Below are 17,926 nucleotides of genomic sequence, written 5' to 3' on the forward strand. Positions count from 1 at the left end.
CATACGGAGCCCACCCAGTGTACAAGTCTCCCACCAGCCAGGGTGCGCCCAAAGGCATTTCTCAATCTCTAGGAAAATACCAGGTGGGCAGGCGTAGGCTGGGCTCAAGCGTGACACTCAGGCGATACACAGATGCGGGAGGAGCTCCTGAGGGGCGGGAGCTCTCGCCCTCCCGGGAAGCAGTGTGGGCCCAGAGTGAACAGGGCTTGAGCAATGCCGCTCCTGCCTCACGTCTGCCCCCTAGCGGCCAGTCTGTAGATCAGTGAGATTGTGCAGGGGAAAGGTGAGACGCGGGCACAGTGCAGCACTGCCCGTGGGCTGGGACAGGGCCGCAAGCATCTCAGAGCCAGGGGCCCTGGACACGCAGTAGAGGCCGCCTGGAAGGCTGGGCTGGCCTTGAGGAAACAATGAGGTTGAATAAGTCCTCCAAGGCAGTAGGTTTCCGGGGCAACCCTTGCCAAATGAACGCTGAACCTGGGGGCAGCCATTGTGGTGCAGCACATTAAGCCACGCCTGAGTGTCTCCGTTCCATATTGGAGCGATAGTTCCAGTCCCAGCTGCTCCACTTTCAGTCCACTCTGCTAATGCACCTGGGCAGGCAGCAGAACACCCCAGATGGGGTTCTGGGCTCCTGGCTCAGCCCCAGCTGCTGAGGCCATCTGTGGAACAAACCGGTGGATGGAACATTCTCTCCCTCTCCCTCTTCCTGTTGCTCTGCCTTTCAAATAAATGAATCTTTCTAAAGAAATTAAAAAGCCAGCATTAGCCTGCGCCGTGGCTCACTAGGCTAATCCTCCACCTTGCGGCGCCAGCACACCGGGTTCTAGTCCCGGTCGGGGCGCCGGATTCTGTCCCGGTTGCCCCTCTTCCAGGCCAGCCCTCTGCTGTGGCCAGGGAGTGCAGTGGAGGATGGCCCAGGTGCTTGGGCCCTGCACCCCATGGGAGACCAGGAAAAGCACCTGGATCCTGGCTCCTGCCATCGGATCAGCGCGGTGCGCCGGCTGCAGCGGCGGCCATTGGAGGGTGAACCAACGGCAAAGGAAGACCTTTCTCTCTCTGTCTCTCTCTCACTGTCCACTCTGCCTATCAAAAAAAAAAAAAAAGCCAGCATTGAAAAGGAAGTCTCACACAACCTACTGCAGCGGAGTGCCTTCACCCCGCTCCTCAGCTGCTCGTCTCGGGGTCAGAGCGCCTTCACGCACAGGTAGCCCCTCACTAGAATGGCCCGTCACCTTCCAGACTTCAACCTCTACACGACCTGGAAGCCCCGTCTGGGCACTGCCGGCTGAACACAAAGCACCCTATCCCGGCTGCAGGATGGGTTGGCCACCCGAGTAAGGCTTGCGCTGACACGAGTCCACACATGACACAGGACAGACACGTCCTAAATCCTGATTGACCAAACGAATGACCACCCAGAGCCATCTCCAGGTTAAATGGCTGCTGCCACGCCTTCCTGAAACCAGGTTAGGAGAAAGCAGACCAGTCCCTCGGCAGCCGTGACCCCTGCCCTTTGAACTTCCTCCCAAACATGAACAAAGCTAGCCCATAAAACCCAAGGGTTTGCTCTCTGGGTCACCCAGATTTCTCACTGTGTACTCAGCAGGTTGGGCTCACGGACAGGATCCCAGCCACCCCAAGGTTAGGAAGGGGCTACTCTGCTCTGGGCACCACGCCTCTCTGCCAGGCCCCAGGGGAAGGATGCTCACCGCCCCTTCTGTGCACTGAGAGCACCGTTGCCAACAAGGACGGCCCCACTAGCCAAGAAGTGGCTCAGACCCAGTGCCTGGGCAGTCCCTGCTCTCTGCCTGGCCCGTCAGCCCGTCCGGGCCCGCAGCAAGACACAAGCTCCAGCTTCCTCACTCGGGATTGCACGGGGAAGCCTCAGACACCGTGGCAAAGGGAGAAGCCGGCCAGCCAGCTCTCCATGCCCTATACTGAAGCTTACCCAATGTCTGCTTCAGACAGGTGTAGCCATCAGGAACCATCTGGAAACTTTGATTTCCCGCAGCTAACCGAGGAGAGCCTCAGCCACGCAGGGGAGCCCTGCAGAGCAGGTGGGGATGCCTCATTGCCTGCGCTTTCCTACCCTTCAACGTGGAATCACCAGGGGCGGTGTGTTTGGCACAGCATTAAGACACCATTTGGGGCCGGCGCCGCGGCTCACTAGGCTAATCCTCCACCTTGTGGCGCCGGCACACCAGGTTCTAGTCCCGGTCGGGGCGCCGGATTCTGTCCCGGTTGCCCCTCTTCCAGGCCAGCTCTCTGCTGTGGCCAGGGAGTGCAGTGGAGGATGGCCCAAGTGCTAGGGCCCTGCACCCCATGGGAGACCAGGAGAAGTACCTGGCTCCTGCCTTTGGATCAGCGCAGTGCGCCGGCCGCAGTGCACCAGCCGTGGCGGCCATTGGAGGGTGAACCAATGGCAAAGGAAGACCTTTGTCTCTCGCTCTCACTGTCCACTCTGCCTGTCAAAAAAAAAAAAAAAAAGACACCACTTGGGATGCCTGCATCCCACATGGCAGTGCCTGGGTTCCAATCCCAGCTCCAGGTCCCTGCTAATGCACACCCTAAGAGACAGCAGGTGATGGCTCAAGTACGCGGGTCTCCGCTACCCACGTGGAAGACATGGGTTGAATTTGGGGTTCCTGCCTTCAGCCTGGCCTAGCCCCAGACAGGGGAGTAAACCAGCAGATGGAAGTTTGCTTTCTCACGCATGCTGTCTTTCAATTAAAATGAAAATAAAGAAAAATTTAAAAATAAATTTTGAATCATTGTAAGTAAAACCACCTGGTCGAAATATTTTAATTTCAATAAATTCAGCATAAAGCCACTTCCGGGTGGGAGCAGGGAGGGATGCTATTGGTCTCAAGGCAGCAGGTGTGTCAGTCTGGCCCAGAACCGGCCCCACCACAAGGCTGCCCTGTGCACCCCGCAGAACCAGGCTTCCCCGACACTAAGATGCACTTGTGGAAGCACCGCACTGATTTCGCACGACGAGGGTGGGGCCCAGGGTGCTGCACCTCTACTAGGCTTCAGGGCAGCAAAGGCTGAGAGTGGGCAGGGGGAGGTGGGGCCTCCACCCCCCACTCCATCAACTGGTCACACCTGTTGAGTGCGCGCCACCTTGAGCTTATCCGCACTTTGCACAGAGCCTGGGGGCAGCCCAGAGCCTCCCCTTCCCCATCTTACCCGAGAGAGAGGCACGTCCAGGCCCTCCTGCTTGCCTCCTGGGCCTCCTTCACTTTGTATCCCTGAGGGCGAAGCCAAATGCCCCTTTCTCTGAGCCACCAGCGAGCGGCGGGATGCCTGCTGGCTCTGGCGGGAGCCCCAGGGGCCATCCTCCCTGGGGGCCAGGCCAGCGGTTCATGTAAGAGTCCCTTGGATAGGGTCCAGCGCACATCACGCGTCAACAAGGGCGCACTGCAGGTGCACACCACTGAATGTCCAGCCAGGGTCCCAGGACTGAGGAAGCCTGTGCACTGGCACACAGGGCCCCGGGCGGCCCCCTTCCCTGGGCGTCTGCTCCAGGGCTGCCCCTTCCCAGCTCTCGGTCACCGTGGCCGCGAGGGGCCTCCAGAACACTTGTGGTGCAAGAGACGTGGCTGTGCCGGCCAGCCTGGTTCCCCGGAGGCACCAAGATGTCCTCTCCCCAGTTCACAGCTGTGAGGGTTCTGGCCCCAAAGTCCTCATCTTCACCGAGTCCACTCCCGGCCAACGGCCGCAGCTATGCCTGCTTTGCCTCCGGATTCTGCGGCAGCTCCACGTTCACACTCTCCGGGGAGCCAGGCCTGGAGCTGGGGGACACGCAGGGAGCAGACGACCCCATCAGGTACCCTGTGGCCGGGGTCAGCCTCCCACCGGTAACCCTGCAGGCAGGCAGAGCATTCGGAGGAGGGGCGAGCTGTGGGTCCTGCTGGGCTGCAGCCCACACCCACGCCGAGACAGCCTGAGGCCTGTGGAGGGGCCCAGCCCTGAGCGGGGGCACCTGTGCAAGCAGCCAGAGCCTCCCATGCAACAGCTGAGGCTGGGCCGAAACACACAGGCGCCATCCTCTCCCTCGCAGTAAGGAGCTCAGGTGGGCGCCCGGGAAGCGGCCGCCAGCTCGAGGAGCACTTGGAGGGCAGCTGGGCTCAGGGCCCACCCCATCCAGGTCCCTCGGGCTCCCTGCCTCCGTGTCCCGTTGCTGTAGCCCACTTTCCACCCCAGTCTGTTTCTCACCCCTCCCCTGCCCAGGCCCAGCTCCCAGCTCGAGGCTGGAAGGGAAGCTGGGGGCCAGTAGCAAGGCCGGCTCAGGCCTGTGAACTCCCTGCACATGGCTTACACAGACCCGGGCCTTGACGTAGCAGGAGCGGCCCCACGTGTCCAGCCCCACTGGGAAGGGAGTTACAACAGGCAAACAAAACCCAGAACCCAGCAGCCAGGCTGAAGCAAAGCAGCCTGAACGCGGGCTCCTGGCTCGGCGCTGGGGTCACAGCTGCAGGAAGGGCCAGGCTGAGCAGCGTGCCAGGGACGGCAGCCAAACTGCTGCGGCTGGGGCCACCCCAGATCTGCTTGCAGAAAAGGGGCGGGGCAGGGGGCCTTGACCAGGCCGAGGAACTGGACTTCAGAGACGCCAGGGCCCTGCACCCGCATCGTATGTAGTAGCCGTGTGCAGATCACCTAACTTCCATGCCTCGGGCTCCCAGGAGTCAAACAGGGAATGGCGGTGCCCACCCTAGGAACTTGCTTATTTGTGTTCCTGGGACGCACAGTTGGCCTGGGGGCTTGGGGCACTCATGGGGGCCGGGATAAGCCCCACCAGCACGCCCTCCCCTCAGAGAGGCTCTCTCGGATCCTGGACACCCCGGAGCAGGTGCCTCAGCGGGAACCCCAGCAGGACCTCACCTGGCGGGCTCGAGCAGCTGCTGGCACACACAGCCGTTCCCCTTAAAGCCGCTGTCAGAGCTGCTTCCCAGCGGTGCCTGGGGCAGTTTCTCCAGCCCCGTCTTGGGCAGCTCCTCCAACCCGGCTGTCTGGTCTTCAGTCCCCAAGGCTGACTGCTCTTGTCCCCTGCGCAGGTCGCAGCCGTTAACTGGGCCAGCCAGAGTGCACCCCCTGCAGCCCAGGCCGCCACCCTCGCGCCTCTGGCAGCTCCGCAAGGCCCCGCTCAGGACATCACTCACAGCCAAGATCCACCTGTGGCCCGGCTTGTGGAGGGGCTGCCCCAGTTCAGATCCAGCTCCCCCAGAGACATTCCCAAGGGCATGACCAGACTCCCACAGGCCTCCCATCTACCGCCTGCTGCTGCATTGAACACACACAGCCACACTCACTCACATACACACACACACATGCACACAGAGACCCACATAGCACACACATGTCACGTGCATGCACACATGGACACACGCATACACATGGACACTCACATGCACATATGGACACATACATACACACAGAGACACACGCATACATGAACACACACATGGCCCAAGAGACCTGGAGAGGCCTCAGCAGTGGGGTGGGGGAAGGGGGGGTGCAGTCCTGGTTTCCCCTTTGCTTCCCACTCCAGTATCCCTGAACCCAGCCCACCAGCACCAAGTCCGAGACTGGCTTGATCCTCGCGTGCTGAAGGTGTCCCGAGGGAGAGCTGAGGCAGGGCGTGAAGCCAGGCCTGGGCCCGGCCCGTGCTGGGCTCTCTGTGCCCTGGCTGCTGAGTGCGGCCTGGGACCACACCGCCTCCCCGGGCCCTGCAGCTGCGCCCCCACTGCCGGGCGCCCCGCTGTCCCCTGGGCACTGACCTCACTTTCTCAAACTTCTTGTCGCGGTAGAACTCGCTCTTTTTGATGATGTAGATGAGTACCATGTCGCAGATGAATGCCGCCTGCAAATGGATGAGGGTCCCTGACACACTTGCCGCTGTCTGATCCCACCACAGCTGCGAGCCAGCTTCCCCCAGGTGAGCAAGTAGGGCTGGGAAAGGGGCCCCCATGCCAAAGGCCGCAGGGCTGGCCCACGGCAGAGCCGCAGGGGGACCACAGGGTCTCCACCTGCTCCCCAGGCTGAGCACTGGCCTGCCCCGCCCCGCCCCGCCCCCCACGACCTGCCCCCATCCAGCCAACCCTTCCAGAGACCACACAGGGTGCGGGCGGGAGGGTGTGGTTGGAGGAGACCTTGGGGCGTCTCCCTCTGCTGCAGGGTGGCAATCACAACAGGAGGGCGGGGGGCGGGGGGCAGCGAGAAGGCAGGACTCCACCGGGCCTGGGGATGGACATCAGGGCAGGGCAACGAAAGGCTGGGAAGGGCCTTCCGCAGGAGAGACCACGCCCCAGGGCCTGTGCGAGAACAGCCAGCCCCGCTCCTGGAGGGGCCGATGGGGACCAGCCCAGAAAGCAGCTCAGAAGGTCTCTGAGGCTGTGGGTCTGGTGGGTGAGGCACCACAGTCACGTGTGGTCAAGGACCCAGGCCGGGTTGTGTGCAGTGCCTCTATCCTCCACCAGGGGGAGACTCCACCCACAGCACAGGGTTGGGGAACGGTCCTGATTGACTATGGGGTGGTGGGTGGGGCCAACAGGTGAACTGGGTCCTCTTACCTCGGATGCTGCACACCTTCCTCCCCCAGATGCCGAAAATGCTATTTATCAATTCCTTGCGGCATTGAGAACCCCTCAGCCGCAGGCCTCCACCACCCTTCCCTGCCTGGGTCCTGGGTTCACAGGCGTGAATGCCAGGAGTCCCATGTTCCCATTGTACCCGTGGCTGCAGCAGGTTACTGCCGGCAGCCTGGGGAGGAATTGCTGGGGGCTCCATCAACAGCCTCTCAGGAATCCTCCCAGGGGGCTGCCCGGACCACCCAGGCAGAGGAACTAGGGAGGAGGCAGCCAGAGGCCTTGGGACCGGACTTGCAGAGTGGGCACGAGCCCAGAGGGGCGTCGCAGGGGATGGGAAGGAGCCTGTCTCTGCCCACCAGCCACTCCGGCCCCGCCTGTGTGGCCCCTCCTTTAAGCACGGGTCACAGGGCCGTCTCCCCTGCCTTGTGTCCACGTAGCCCAGTGGGCCTCAGCCAGGGCTGACTTCCCCAGAAGTCATGTCTGGTGGCTCCTACGCATCCTGCACCGCGCAGGGAACGGCCTGGCCCCAAATGTCAGCAGTGCCCAGGCTGAGAATCCTAGTCCATTGCACATAGTCCTGCCCTCTTTAAGCGCAAGTAGAGAGGGAGCCAGAGGCTCAGGGGCCGACCTCTGACCCCAGAGAAAGCCTGCCCACCCCTGCCAGATCCAGAGCTCCAGGCGGGTGCTCTCTGGCTCTGAGAGAGGAACTGAGCTGTCACTGCCGCTGGGGGCAGCCGGCCAGGCACGAAATCCCAGGAGCTCACTTCCATGGGGACCTGGCAGCTGGCACTGGGACAGGCCCAGGTAGGAAGCAGGGTGGGAGGGAGCAGTACTCACGGCACTCATGAGCGCCACCCCAGAGGCCAGGTTGATGACAGTGGGGATGATGTTGAACTTCCCTGCCTGCAAGACACGGGGCAGGGTGGATGATGGGATCCCAGGGACCCCGCCAAGTCCCTTACCTGTCCCTCCCCCGACCCCGGCCCGGCCACAGAGCGCACGCCCACTGCACACACCTTGCCGTTCACCAGCACGTCGAAGCGGATGCCATAGGCTTTCATCAGGATGCGGAACTCTACCCCGGCGGCATCTCGGTAGTATTTGGCAAACCTGGGGGAGACGGGGCCAGGCAGCCTCTGTGGCAGCAAGGACGTGGCACTGCGGGGACTTCCTGGGGGGGGTGCTCCCAGGACCCCGATGCCCAGCAGCTCCGGGAGTGGGGCGGCAGACCCTCTCACTGAGCCACCATCAAAGACGCCTCCAACAGACGTCGCCAGGGCTTGCCCTGTTCCCTCTGCGCCCACTGCGGGCCACCAGAACACTGCAGGTATTGGCCTACCAGAGGAGCCAAGCGTCGTGGACTCCATGGCGACATCAGGCAGCATCCTCTCGGCCAGGCACAGCCACGGCTGCTGTCCCGGCCACCACGCAGGGATCCGTACCTTCCCTCATCTGCCTCGCCCTGCCCCTCCTGTTCTGACACCCACCCCCAAGAAAGGCGGTGACCCGGCCGAGATGTCATGAGGGACCCAGGGTGGCAGAGGCCACAGTTACCTGAAGTTGTACCCAGTGGATACAGACTTTTCAAAGCTGTGATCCAGTCGGCTAAAAGCATAGTGAGGGTTGCATTCGGAGGCTGGTTTGTCGAGATCACAGTTCCATTCGATGTGAATGCCTATCACGCCGCCCTTGATGAGAGCGGGACGCTGGTCAGGGCAGGCTGCCTCCTGGGAGGGGCACAGACTCCCAGAGCCGCACAACGGGGGACGAGCTGGGGCAGGGGTCAGCCCCATGGGACCACCCGCCACAGCACCTCCCTCTGTCCATGGATTGTGTGTGGCTAGGACGCTGGCACAGCCCAGCTGTGTGGCCCAGCTAATTCTGAACACAGGGCCCCCAGGGAGGGCTCCCCGAGCGCATGGCACCCACCTCCAGGGCTATGTCCTCGAAGCTGCTCCCGGCCCAGCGGACCACGGACCCCAGGCGGAAGATGGGGCAGTAGTGGTTCTTGGGACCAAAGTGACAGGACTTCAGCAGCGTTGTGTCCTTCGTGTCCAGCACGTTTGTCCTGTGTGCCGGCCACGCGCGGCCAGGGAAGCCAGGGTGGGACTTGCTGTGCCTGGCCTGACCCGCCCCAACCCCAGGCCTCACCCCTCCCCAGCTAACACCCTCGTCCACGCACATCCAGAGGGCTCACACACACTCACCCCAGGCACCTGCACTGCCCTTAGTCATGAGCCAGGGCCCCCGCTGCCAAGCCCCACATACTTGGAGAAGTTGAATTTGGGGAAGTGAATGAAGTTCTTTATATAAATGGTGAAGTCTTCGGCGTCCCCCAGGAGCGGCTTCCTGAAAACCATCCCAGGGCAGCCTGAGCAGGAGGCCCTGCCCCTGCCTCCCCACCTCGCCGCAGCCTCCCCAGGCAGGAGGCAGGGCTGAGGCCAGGTCCCTGGGGTCCCCTGGAGCCCCCTGGAGCCCTGGGCAAGGCCAGTTAGTCAGCTCTTATTGCGGTGGCCCCTAGGGCTCCCCAGGATGTCCTGACTTCTCCAACGAGTGGGCGTGGCTCTGTCCTCCACCTGGGACCCACCAGGTGGGACTGGGCAGCTCCTCAGGGTGGGAGGCCCCAGCACTCACTTGGGTTTGGACCTGGTCTCCACCGGACACCAGGCGAAGATCTCACAGGTGCCCCTGCTGGAGTTCCCTGCCAGCAGGCAGCGGCCAGTCTTCACTCCTACGGCGGGGGGAGGGGACAGGGACGGTGCCAGGAGCCTTCCAGCCCCGGGAGCCCCTGCGCCCCGTTCCAGGCTGGCCATGCTGTGCCCTCACCATTTCCAGCCTTCACGGGCACTCCCGCGGGGCAGTCGCTGTCCTGAGAACACCGGCCGTCGGGAATGTGCTCATTCTGCCAGGAGAGAGGGCACTGGCTGGGGGGAGCCCACCCCCCCCCCAGAGCCAGGCCCACCCCAGACGCCACACACCCTTTGAAAACCTGCTGTTCGCCCCCGACAATGCAGGTGCCATGCACAGACACGAACCCCCGTGTCTATCACAGCTGCTGGCTCACCCACGCCCTCCCCAGCGGCCCCTGCCAATCAAACCTCAGCACAGACACCCTGCTGCTGGTGAGGGGTCACAACCAGGTTGGTGACGATGAAGAAGACGTTCTCTCCCTAGGGAACCAGACAGGGGGTGAGGGACCGTCCTCCCCAGGGCCGCCTGGGTGTTGGGCACAATGGTGCCACAAAACCTGCACCCCCTCCCCGTCTGCCTGCTGACCCCACAGTTCCCGAGTGGGTCTTGGGATAGGGCGCCTTCTAGTCCCGCACACCCCGCCTGCCGCCTACCCCGTGAATCCTCTTCTGTCCTCAGCCACTGGGGTTGAAGCCCAGACGGGGGAGAAGGGGCACTGATGGGGTCGCCCCAGGCCTGGCAGGGCCAGCGGTAGACAGGCTGGGCAGGGTTTTGGGAGGCACTGGCATGGAAGCCACCACACAAGGCACCGTCTAGGAGGGCAGGGTGTGGCCTGGTACAGGGGAGCGGGGCTTGGATCGGGGGTTGAGGGGGGAGACTCTATCTGCTACCTGGTGGCCAGCCCAGGCCAAGGCAGACAACAGATGGGCCTAAGGAACCCAAGCAGGGCCAGGAGCGGGCTCAGACCTGGGGAGGAATGACGTAGTCGGCGACATCCCAGAGCCGCACCCCGAGCTCCGAGGTGTTGGTGTACGCCACGCCCTTGACTTTGGTGACCACAGAACTGTGCAGTGAGGTGTCCACTTCCTGGTAGCCCTTCTTGACCAGGAACACCCACCTGCAGGGAGGGGTCAGCGCAGGGCATCAGCCACAGGCTCCCTTTCAGGAATGTGTCCCCCGGTCCACCCAGGGTGGGAGTCCCAGTGGCTCCTGGAGAGGGCGGGGACCAGCTCAGGGCTGCACCTGTCCCACCAGCTCCTGGTTCCCACTGCTGCCCAGGACACAGTCCGGGAATGGCAGGGGCTCTGTTGAGGCCACAGCTGACAGGCCTGGGCACGCACGGGCTGTGTGACCTCGGCTGGGGGGGTGAGGCTGTTAAATGAGCTGGCGCCTCACCTGACCTTAATTCTGAGGAGGCCTCAGATAGACAGAGGGGCGGTACACAAAATCAGAGTGCTCTTTGTACCAAAAACAGAAACAAGGGAAGAAAAAAAAAGATAGGTTGGACTTCATCAACATTTAAAACTTGTGCTGAGTAAGCTTCTGGTGCGGTGGTTAAGATGCCGTGTGGGACATCAGCATCCCTATCGAGTGGCTGGATTTCAGTCCTGGCTCCACTTCCAAAGCCCACCCTGGGAGGCAGCAGATGATGGCTCAAGTAGTTGGGTCCCTGTCACCACATGGGAGACCTGGATTGAGCTCCTGGCTCCCAGCTTGGGCCTGGCCCAGTCCTGGCTGCTGTGGGCATATGGGGAGTAAAACTGCAGACAGAAGACCTTTCTCAGTCTCTCTGCCCTTCATTTTTCTTTTTTTTCTTTAAGATTTATTTTTTCATCTGAAGTCAGAGTTAGAGACAGAGGGAGAGATCTTCCATCTGTTGGTTCACTCCCCAGCCAGGGTTGGGCCAGGCCAAAGCCAGGAGCCAGGAGCTTCCTCTGGGTCTCCCACATGGGTGCAAGGGCCCAAGGACTTGGGCCATCTTCCACTGCTTTCCCAGGCCATAGCGGAGAACTGGACTGGAAGTGGAGCATCCAGGACTCAAACCAGTGCATTTATGGGACGCCAGCACTACAGGAAGCGGCTTAACCTACTATACCACAGCGCTGTCCCCCTCTCTGCCTTTCAAATAAAGTGAAAATATTTATAAAACTTGTGTGCATCAAAGACCACGATTGAGAAAGTGAAAACTCAACTCATAAAACAAAAGAAAATATCTGCAAATCACTTCTCTGGCAAGGATCCAGTATCCAGCATATATAAAGACTTCTGTTTTTGAGAGAGAGAGAAAGAGAGAGGCCCAGGTAGGCACAGAGCTCCCATCCATTTGTCCACTCCTCAAAGGTCTACAACAGCTGGGGCTGGGCCAGACTGAGGCCAGGGGCCTGGAACTCAACGCAGGTCTCCACATGGGTGCAGGGACCCAGTTACTGCAGCCACCACCACTGCTCCCCAGGGTCTGCATTAGCAGGAAGCTGGAGTCAGCAGCCAGAGCTGGGGACTGAACCCAGGCCCCTGATGTGGACCAAGGGCGTCCTAACCACGAGCCTAAGTGCCTGTTCCCGAGACTACCCAAAATATTTCATTAGATTTTCTTCTAATAAACACACATGGTTAATTTATCCGCAAATTGTTTGATGAGGAATTGGTTGTAGGCACTCATTCTTTCCCTACCAACTTAGAGTGTAACTTAAAATGTAGCAAATTAAAATATACTGAAGCTTGGGGCCAGCGTGGTGGCTCACTTGGCTAATCCTCCACCTGCGGCGCCGGCATCCCATATGGGCTCCGGATTCTGTCCTGGTTGCTCCTCTTCCAGTCCAGCTCTCTGCTGTGGCCCAGGAGGGCAGTGGAGGATGGCCCAAGTGCTTGGGCCCTGCACCCGCATGGGAGACCAGGAGGAAGCACCTGGCTCCTGGCTTTGGATCGGCGCAGTGCCGGCCGTAGTGGCCATTGTGGGGGTGAACCAACAGAAGGAAGACCTTTCTCTTGGTCTCTCTCTCTCTCTCACTGTCTATAACTCTATCTATCAAACTATATATATATATATATATATATATACTGAAGCTTGCATTTAAAAAAAAAAACAGACACCACTTCATTAGAGGATGGCTATAAAACAAAAATGGGAAAAGAAAACCACATCTTGATGAGGATGTACAGAAGTGGGAAGCCTCACTCGTCACTCATGGGGATGCAAACAGGGTGCGGCTGCTGGGGAAAAGTCCGAGCCGAGCGACACCCTGACGTGACAGTAGGGACTCCATCTTAGAGACCCCGAGGCGCCATCTTGGAAAAGAAGCCCTACCGTGAGACCGGGATCTAAAAGTTAAGAACCACACACCACATCCTGCTTGGCAGAATACAGAAATCCCCTAGTGTGGTCGCTCAAGTTTGAAACAGATTGGCTGTCCCTGGATTATTGTTAAGATTGCAGTTTGTCTGTGTCCCACGTATCATGTAGGCTGACACCCGGACTAACATCAAGATTGTGACTGATAATTGGTTTCCTAAGTGCTTCAGGCCAGCTTAACCCTGGCAACCACATATCCCCCCTCTCCTCCTTGTGGTTTTTGCCTTTCTAAACCCTACCTGCTTTGAGCTTCGGGGTTAAAAGTTCTTTCGGGCATGACCCTGCTTCTCAACCACTGGCTAAAATAAAGGACTCATTCCAGATTCTCCTTGTATGACCGTGTCTCTGTGACTTGGTTCAGGTAAAACAGGTCCCCCAAACATTAAAGACAGAGTCACCAAACGACCCAACAACTCTACTCAGGATATACCCAAGGGAACTGGAAAAAAAAAAAATACAGCCCAGGGGTGGGTGTCATGGGACACCGGGTTTTAAGCCACAGCTCAGGAGTCCCAGCTGCTCCGCTTCCAAACCAGCTCGGCTGCTAACGTGCCTGGGAAGCAGGCGGTCATGGCTCAAGGACTTGAGCTCCTGCCAGCCACAGAAAAGACCTGGATGGGATTCTGGGCTCCTGGCTTCGGCCTGGCCCAGCCCTGGCTGAGGCAGCCACTTGGGGAGTGAACCAGCAAACAGAAGATCTCTGTCTCTCCCCCCACCCGCTGTCTCTCCACTTTTCAAATAAATGAATCTTGAAATAAAAAAGAAAAGAAAACCACGCTTCCAATCCAGCTCCCTGCTAAAGTGCCTGGGAAAACGCAGCAGAAGATGGCGCAGAACTTGAACGTGAATGTTCTCAGTCATTCCAAACAGCCAACAACTGGAAACAGCTGGCGAAAGGACCCAGGACGGACTCGGCACGTCCTCCCAGGGGAAGTGTTGCGGCCATGAAGAATGGAGCACTCGCTAATCCACCTTACAACCTGAATGAGTCTGGAAAACATCACGCTAAGTGGAAGAAGCCAGACAACAGAGGCGCATGTGACATAGCTGCCTTAACTTGAAATGTCCAGAGCAGGAAAACCCAGAGATGGAAAGAAAGCGTGCGACGGGGTGGGGACCACCACAACCGCTGCTCTCTCCCAGTTGATGGGCAGGTACTGGGATTCCATGGTGGTGATGGTTCTACAACACTATAAATATACTCCAAAGCACTGAACTGTATCATTTGAAATGGCTACAATGGTGAAGTATATATCATGTGAATTTTACCTCAATCAAAAAAATAGATAAAGAAACAATTTCTGTACTCTTCAGGGTTGTGAAATACAAAGACCCGGGGGAGTGGGCGAGGAGCCCATCAGCTAACACACTCACATCTAGGCTAGGCTGCCTGGGTTTCATTCTGGGCTCCAGCTTCCTGCTAATGCGCAGCGGGCAGGCATCTGGCACAGTGGTTAAACTGCCACATCTCATACTGGAGCGCATGGCTTTGAGTTCCACCTCCACTTCTGACCCAGGTCCCTGCTAATGCACACCCTGGGAGCCAACAGGCAGTGGCTCTGGTACTTGGGTATCTGCCACCTACACGGGAGACCAGAACTGAATTGCTGACTCCTGGTTTTGGCCGGGCCCAGCCTTGGCTGTTTGCTGGCATTTGGGGAGATTTCTCTGTGTGTGTGTGTGTGTGTGTGTGTGTGTGTGCATGTGTGAGCACAAAGAAATGGAAAGGGACCACATAACCATAGAAGGTTAACAGAGGTTAACAGTCACTCTTCTTACAACTTTCCTGTAAATCAAAATTATGTCAACACACAAAGGAGTTTTCCTTTCTAAATGAGATGACTGCATAGCGCTGGGAGCCCCTGGCACGAGCTCAATGAGCACAACCCAGCGGCTTCTGGCCAAGGCTGCAGTTAAGGTTCGAGGTTGCCCTGGTGAGCCTGCCTCGGTGCCGTCGGGAGAACTGGGGCTAACAGAGCAGGAAGCAGCTGCCTGACACCCTGCACCGCCTAGGGTTCCCGGAGCGGGGTTTTCTGCACAGCAGGTGCCAACCGGGATGCACCTGCCTTCTTCTTTTTTTTTTTTTTTTTTTTTTTGACAGGCAGAGTGGACAGTGAGAGAGAGAGACAGAGAGAAAGGTCTTCCTTTGCCGTTGGTTCACCCTCCAATGGCCGCCACGGCCGGTGCGCTGCGGCCGGCGTACCGCGCTGATCCGATGGCAGGAGCCAGGTGCTTCTCCTGGTCTCCCATGGGGTGCAGGGCCCAAGCACTTGGGCCATCCTCCACTGCACTCCCTGGCCACAGCAGAGGGCTGGCCTGGAAGAGGGGCAACCGGGAAAGAATCCGGCGCCCCAATCGGGACTAGAACCTGGTGTGCCAGCGCCGCAAGGCGGAGGATTAGCCTAGTGAGCCGCGGCGCCAGCGCACCTGCCTTCTTATCCCTAGGGGCACACCTGGGATGCCCCGGGCCCTGGGCCAGCACACATTCCGGGAACTCTGAGCGTCCTAACACACGGCCTGGCCCAGGCGGAAGCACCAGGTGAACACTCAAGGAACAACCTGGCTCGTTCACAGGGCCCGAGGCAGGAGACGGCCAGGGCTATGAAGGACGAAGCTCGAGAGTCTCTGGGCGCTTGGCATCCCAGGAGGAAACAGGAGGCACCCAACAGTGCTCGCTGAATGAGTAAAAGAAGGTGCATCCCAGCTGTCCAGGGTGCCAGCCTCCCTCCACCTCTGCCGTCCCTGCCCCCAGGACTGAGCAGGGCCTGGCTGGGCAACCCCATCGGGCTGGCACAGACTTCCTCCAGCTGGGATGGGGCGGCGGGCAGCTGAGCTGGGGGCAGAGGTGGAAGCTTCTGGCAGGACCCCCAGCCGGAGACTAGAGAGGCTGGCCAAAGGTGGCAGGGTGAGCTGACCGGAAGGGAGCCGGGGCCGTGCCAGGCTGATGAGTGGCGCAGCCGGAGCATGGCTCTGACCCTCAGGGATTATAAATAACTGCCCCGCCTCCGTGCAGCTGTCTAGCCAGAACCCAGGGAGGCTGGGGGGTGGGGGGTGGGGGGTGGGGGGTGGGGCAGAATCAGCTGCGGCCCAGCCCCCTGCCCAGGGCTCAATCCCTGGAGCCTGCAGCCCTGGGGGAAGGGGCTGCCCACGGACAACCTCTTACATTAAGGAACCGGGAAGCCCCTGCTTCATCTCACCTCCTCCAGGGCCAACGTGGGAGTCCATGGCTCCCCAACGCAAACTCCGCAGGGCCCAGTGAGGGTCCCTCCCCCCCTCCCCAGGCGGACCCCTGCGCACAGGTGCGGACCCGAGCCTGCCCCGCGCCCCGGGGTACTCACAGGAGCAGGTAGAGCAGGATGCCGAACTGCAGCAGCCTGTAGAGCAGGCCCACCTTCTTGTTCTTGGCCACCACATACTTTTCTGTCTTGTAGTCGAAGAAGGACAGGCAGAGCCCCTTGCCGTCCATGGAGCCGCCTCACCCGGGCCTGCGGACCGCCCAGACGCACGTGTGCCGCTTGGGCAGCCGCTGCCCGGCCTGCGCCCTGCGCCCGGCTCCCGGCTCCCGGCGCGGCCGTCCCGCTCGCCGCTGCCGCAGCCCGGCTGCGCGGCTCCAACGGGCCGGGGCCGCAGAGCGCGCGGGCGCCCGGGGCCGGCCGGTTACCGGTGCGGCTGACACAGCCCCCGCTGGGACTGGCTGCGGCCAGCGCGGGGGCGGCGACCTTGCCGCCACCTCCTCCCCTCCTCTCCCGGCCCCGCCACGCCGCGGCAGCGCGGCACAGCAGCAGCGTGCGCCCCGGCCGCTCGCCTGGGAGGTCAGGCGAGCCGCAGACACGCACGCACGGGACGGTCGGTCGTAGGGCAGGAGTGGGCCGGGAAGGAACGAAAGAGGGCAGGGCAGCTTTTAAGGCGAAATCCCTGCCCCCTCTCTTACCAAAGGGTTTCTCTTCTCGTGAATGGGGAAACTGAGGCCGGGAGGCGCGAGACCTACCACAAAGGAAGTGGGGACAGAGAACACTCCCAGGTAAACGCAGCTCATCGGCCACCAGGATTTCCTGGCAGGCAGATACGTGTTTCCTGGGGGAGACTAACACTTGCTGGCCTGTGGCTGCCATAATGAACCACATGTTCCCACTGCAGCAGGTGCAGCTGGCTTAAAACCCCACACTGCTGCGGAGCTGGAGTCGGCACCCACAGCGTGAGAACCTGCTCCGCACGCAGGACAGGCCGGGTGGGAGTGTGTGGCCCCAGAGACCAGAAGCTCCAGGAGGGCAGGGCCCTGCACTTGGTTGTGGAGCGCGTGAGCAAACCCAGCCCTGGTGGCTTTATTGAAGATTTGTTTATCTGTGAAGCAGAGAGAGATCTCATTCATCTGTTGGTTCATTCCCCCAAAATGGTCGCAATGGCCAGGGCTGGTTCAGAGCAAATCCCAGAGCCTGGGACTCCATACGGGTCTCCCACGTGGGTGGCGGGGGCCTGAGGATGTGGGCCATCCACTGCTGCTTTCCACGGCGCATCAGCATGGAGCTACACTGCAAGCAGAGCAGCCAGGACTTGAACCAGCGCTCCCACAGGGGATGCCAGCGGCACAGGTGGTGGCTTAACCCACTGCACCACCACCACGCCCGCCCTGGCCCTGGTGTTTTGTAAATAGGAAGGGCATGTGCTACTGCCCCCATCCCAGTCTGTTGCCGGCTCTTCCTGGGCCCTCCCCAGAGAGACACAGTCACCATCCAGGGACATGGCACCGTGTAGATGCCCTGGGAAGCTGCTCCAGGGTGAGGGTGCAGAAGGTGGACTTCCTGGGCCTCACACAGACCCTGAATGGCAATTGGCCTGGTGGAGAGCTCCACAGGCTAGAACGCAGCCGCCTTGGTGCTCCAAGCACAGAGGATGGCATCACCAGGAGTCCCTCACTCCCCAGTGGGACTCTGGGTTTTGTGGCCAGGGCTTGTTTGTCCTGCAAAGGGATCCTCCTTCATTTTGTAGGACACTTGCCCCCCGCCCCTTTTTAAAGATTCTTTGTGTGTGTGTGTGTGTGTGTGTGTGTTAAAGATTTCTTTGTTTATTTGAAAGGCAGAGTTACAGAGAGGCAGAGGCAGAGAGAAAGGGAGAGCAAGAGTGAGAGGGAGACAGAAGTCTTCCTCCCTCTGGTTCACTCCCCCAAATGGCTGCAACCACCAGAGCTGAACTGATCTGAAGCCAGGAGCCAGGAGCCAGGAGCTTCCACCAGGTCCCCCACACCGGTGCAGGGGCCCAAGGACTTGGGTCATCTTCTACTGCTTTCCTAGGCTATAGC

The 17,926-nt window shown here is 60.2% G+C and overlaps 1 protein-coding gene across 2 annotated transcripts; it reads right to left on the reverse strand.

Moving 5' to 3' along the window:
• Positions 1 to 2,771: 2,771 nt before the first annotated feature.
• P2RX5 (purinergic receptor P2X 5) lies at positions 2,772 to 16,671 on the reverse strand. Of its 2 annotated transcripts, none has more exons than XM_051825362.3 (14): positions 16,619 to 16,671; positions 15,969 to 16,115; positions 10,248 to 10,398; positions 9,689 to 9,760; positions 9,417 to 9,492; positions 9,225 to 9,321; positions 8,859 to 8,939; positions 8,520 to 8,658; positions 8,145 to 8,278; positions 7,607 to 7,700; positions 7,428 to 7,493; positions 5,781 to 5,863; positions 4,885 to 5,049; positions 2,772 to 3,794 (listed from the first exon to the last, which is right to left on the reverse strand). In XM_051825362.3, exons 2-14 carry the CDS (start codon positions 16,094 to 16,096, stop codon positions 3,725 to 3,727), a joined length of 1,356 nt encoding a protein of 451 aa, XP_051681322.1. In that variant the 5' UTR covers positions 16,097 to 16,115; positions 16,619 to 16,671; the 3' UTR covers positions 2,772 to 3,724. The 2 variants fall into 2 exon arrangements, with proteins under 2 accessions (XP_051681322.1, XP_089174356.1); XM_089318230.1 differs by having other exon boundaries at positions 16,562 to 16,644.
• Between the last annotated feature and the right edge of the window lie 1,255 nt (positions 16,672 to 17,926).

The sequence above is a fragment of the Oryctolagus cuniculus genome, chromosome 17 (genome assembly GCF_051225735.1).
Source record: "Oryctolagus cuniculus isolate XC-2025 breed Fujian yellow rabbit chromosome 17, ASM5122573v1, whole genome shotgun sequence".
NCBI classification, from domain to species: Eukaryota; Metazoa; Chordata; class Mammalia; order Lagomorpha; family Leporidae; genus Oryctolagus; species Oryctolagus cuniculus.